The sequence below is a fragment of the Geospiza fortis genome, unplaced genomic scaffold, assembly GCF_000277835.1.
Source record: "Geospiza fortis unplaced genomic scaffold, GeoFor_1.0 scaffold3494, whole genome shotgun sequence".
In the NCBI taxonomy this organism is placed as follows: Eukaryota; Metazoa; Chordata; class Aves; order Passeriformes; family Thraupidae; genus Geospiza; species Geospiza fortis.
Genome location: NW_005054909.1, coordinates 32,494 through 33,952, shown reverse-complemented (window position 1 = coordinate 33,952; position 1,459 = coordinate 32,494). Strand labels below are relative to the sequence as shown.

General features: G+C 60.2%; 1 protein-coding gene across 1 annotated transcript in view; it reads left to right on the top strand.

Annotated features, from left to right (window-relative positions):
• The window catches only part of LOC106632127, a 2,881-nt gene extending 2,259 nt beyond the window's left edge, over positions 1-622 (top strand). The window contains exon 2 of the mRNA XM_014311503.2: positions 395-622. Within this exon, the coding sequence (XP_014166978.1) occupies positions 395-622 (228 nt within the window). The remainder of the gene's footprint in view (positions 1-394) is intronic.
• The last annotated feature ends 837 nt before the right edge of the window (positions 623-1,459 follow it).

The following is a 1,459-nucleotide window of genomic DNA, read 5'->3' as shown; positions in this document are numbered from 1 at the left end:
TCGGGCGGCTACAGCGACTACCTGCCCCCCGCCCGCATCCACTCGGGCTACCAGCGCCGCCTCTGAGCTGGCCACAGCCCCACTGGGGCATGGACGGTTCTTTTTCAGCCGATTCTTTCTGGTTTTGCTGTTTGAGTTTTTTAGAAGGTTCTGCGGTTATGGTTGGCAGTGGCCGCACGGTTCATCCCCTGCTGGCGCTCGGTGCCGGTTCATAACCCACCAGTGGTTGCAGCCACGCGGCTCAGACTCTTTTATACCACGAGTTGTCCCATTTTTGGGTGAATTCCCCGTTTCCAGCATCAGGCCTGGCACAGTGCCGGGGGTTTTTTATGACTGTAAATAAATGCTGGGGTCTGCTCTGGTTCCCAACGCCTCCCGCCTGGTTCTTTCCCAGTCCTGGGGGTCCACTCCCACCCCTGGGGACACCTCCAAGTGCCACATCATCACCCAGCCCTGGTTGATGGTGCTGCCAATGCTGGAGCTGCTTTCCCACCATGGAGGAGTGGATTTGGAGGATGAGCAGCGTTCAGAGCTGGCAGCAGAAGTGCCAGACTCGGCCCTGCCACGACACCACCGCACGGGATCACCAGCACTGACCTGTGCTGGGGCTTGTTTTGGGTGAGGAAAGCTGGTTTTGAGGGCTGGTGTGTGCCATGCCAGGTACCATTGTCACCACCATGAGAGGCGCTTCCTGTCCCATCTCTCCCCAGGGACTGGTCACAGCCCAGTCTGGCTGTGCCACAGGAGGGATGGCCAAGGCTCATTAACCACCGTGGTTAATACCCAGCCAGGAGGATCTGATGCTTCTCCCCTCCTTGCCAGGGTGGCCACACACCCCTGGGCCCGGCCTCAAGTCCCCAGGCGTGGCAATGGCAGCACCTGCAGGTGACCATGGCACCGATCGGCGCTGGCGAGGCAGAACTGGCAGCATCTCCAAAGGCATGTCCTGGGCTTATGGCCCTAATTAATGAACATCGAGAGGCAGGAGCAACCTGGGGACAAACGAGCCACTTTGGGGACATAATGTACCAGTCTGGGGACAAACAAGACAGTCTGCAGACTAATTAGCCCTGGGCAGGTTAAGTGGCAGCTCCTGCTGCCCATGGGAGGAGGAAGAGCTGGGAGTTAAAGCCCCTCTGTCACCCCTGGGTGCTCCTTTGGGGGGCCCCAGGGCCATTTTGGGGGTGTTGCTGTTCGCAGCAGCCCCTCCCCGGGGGCTCCGGTCTGCGTGGGCAGAGCCAGGCAGGGCAGAGGCAGCACCGGGGAGTCCAGAAGGTTCCGTGCCGTGTTCTGAGGGGACATGAGTGCAGAGAAAGAACCGTGGGTGAAGCCAGCGCCGTTTGTTAAAAATTTTGAGTTTTATTTTACCGGAAAGTGGGGTTGGGGGACTCTAAATCACTCGGGGGGTTCCACCCCCGCCGGCGCGGCGCGGCGGCCTCCGGTCAGCTACCGCGGTGGG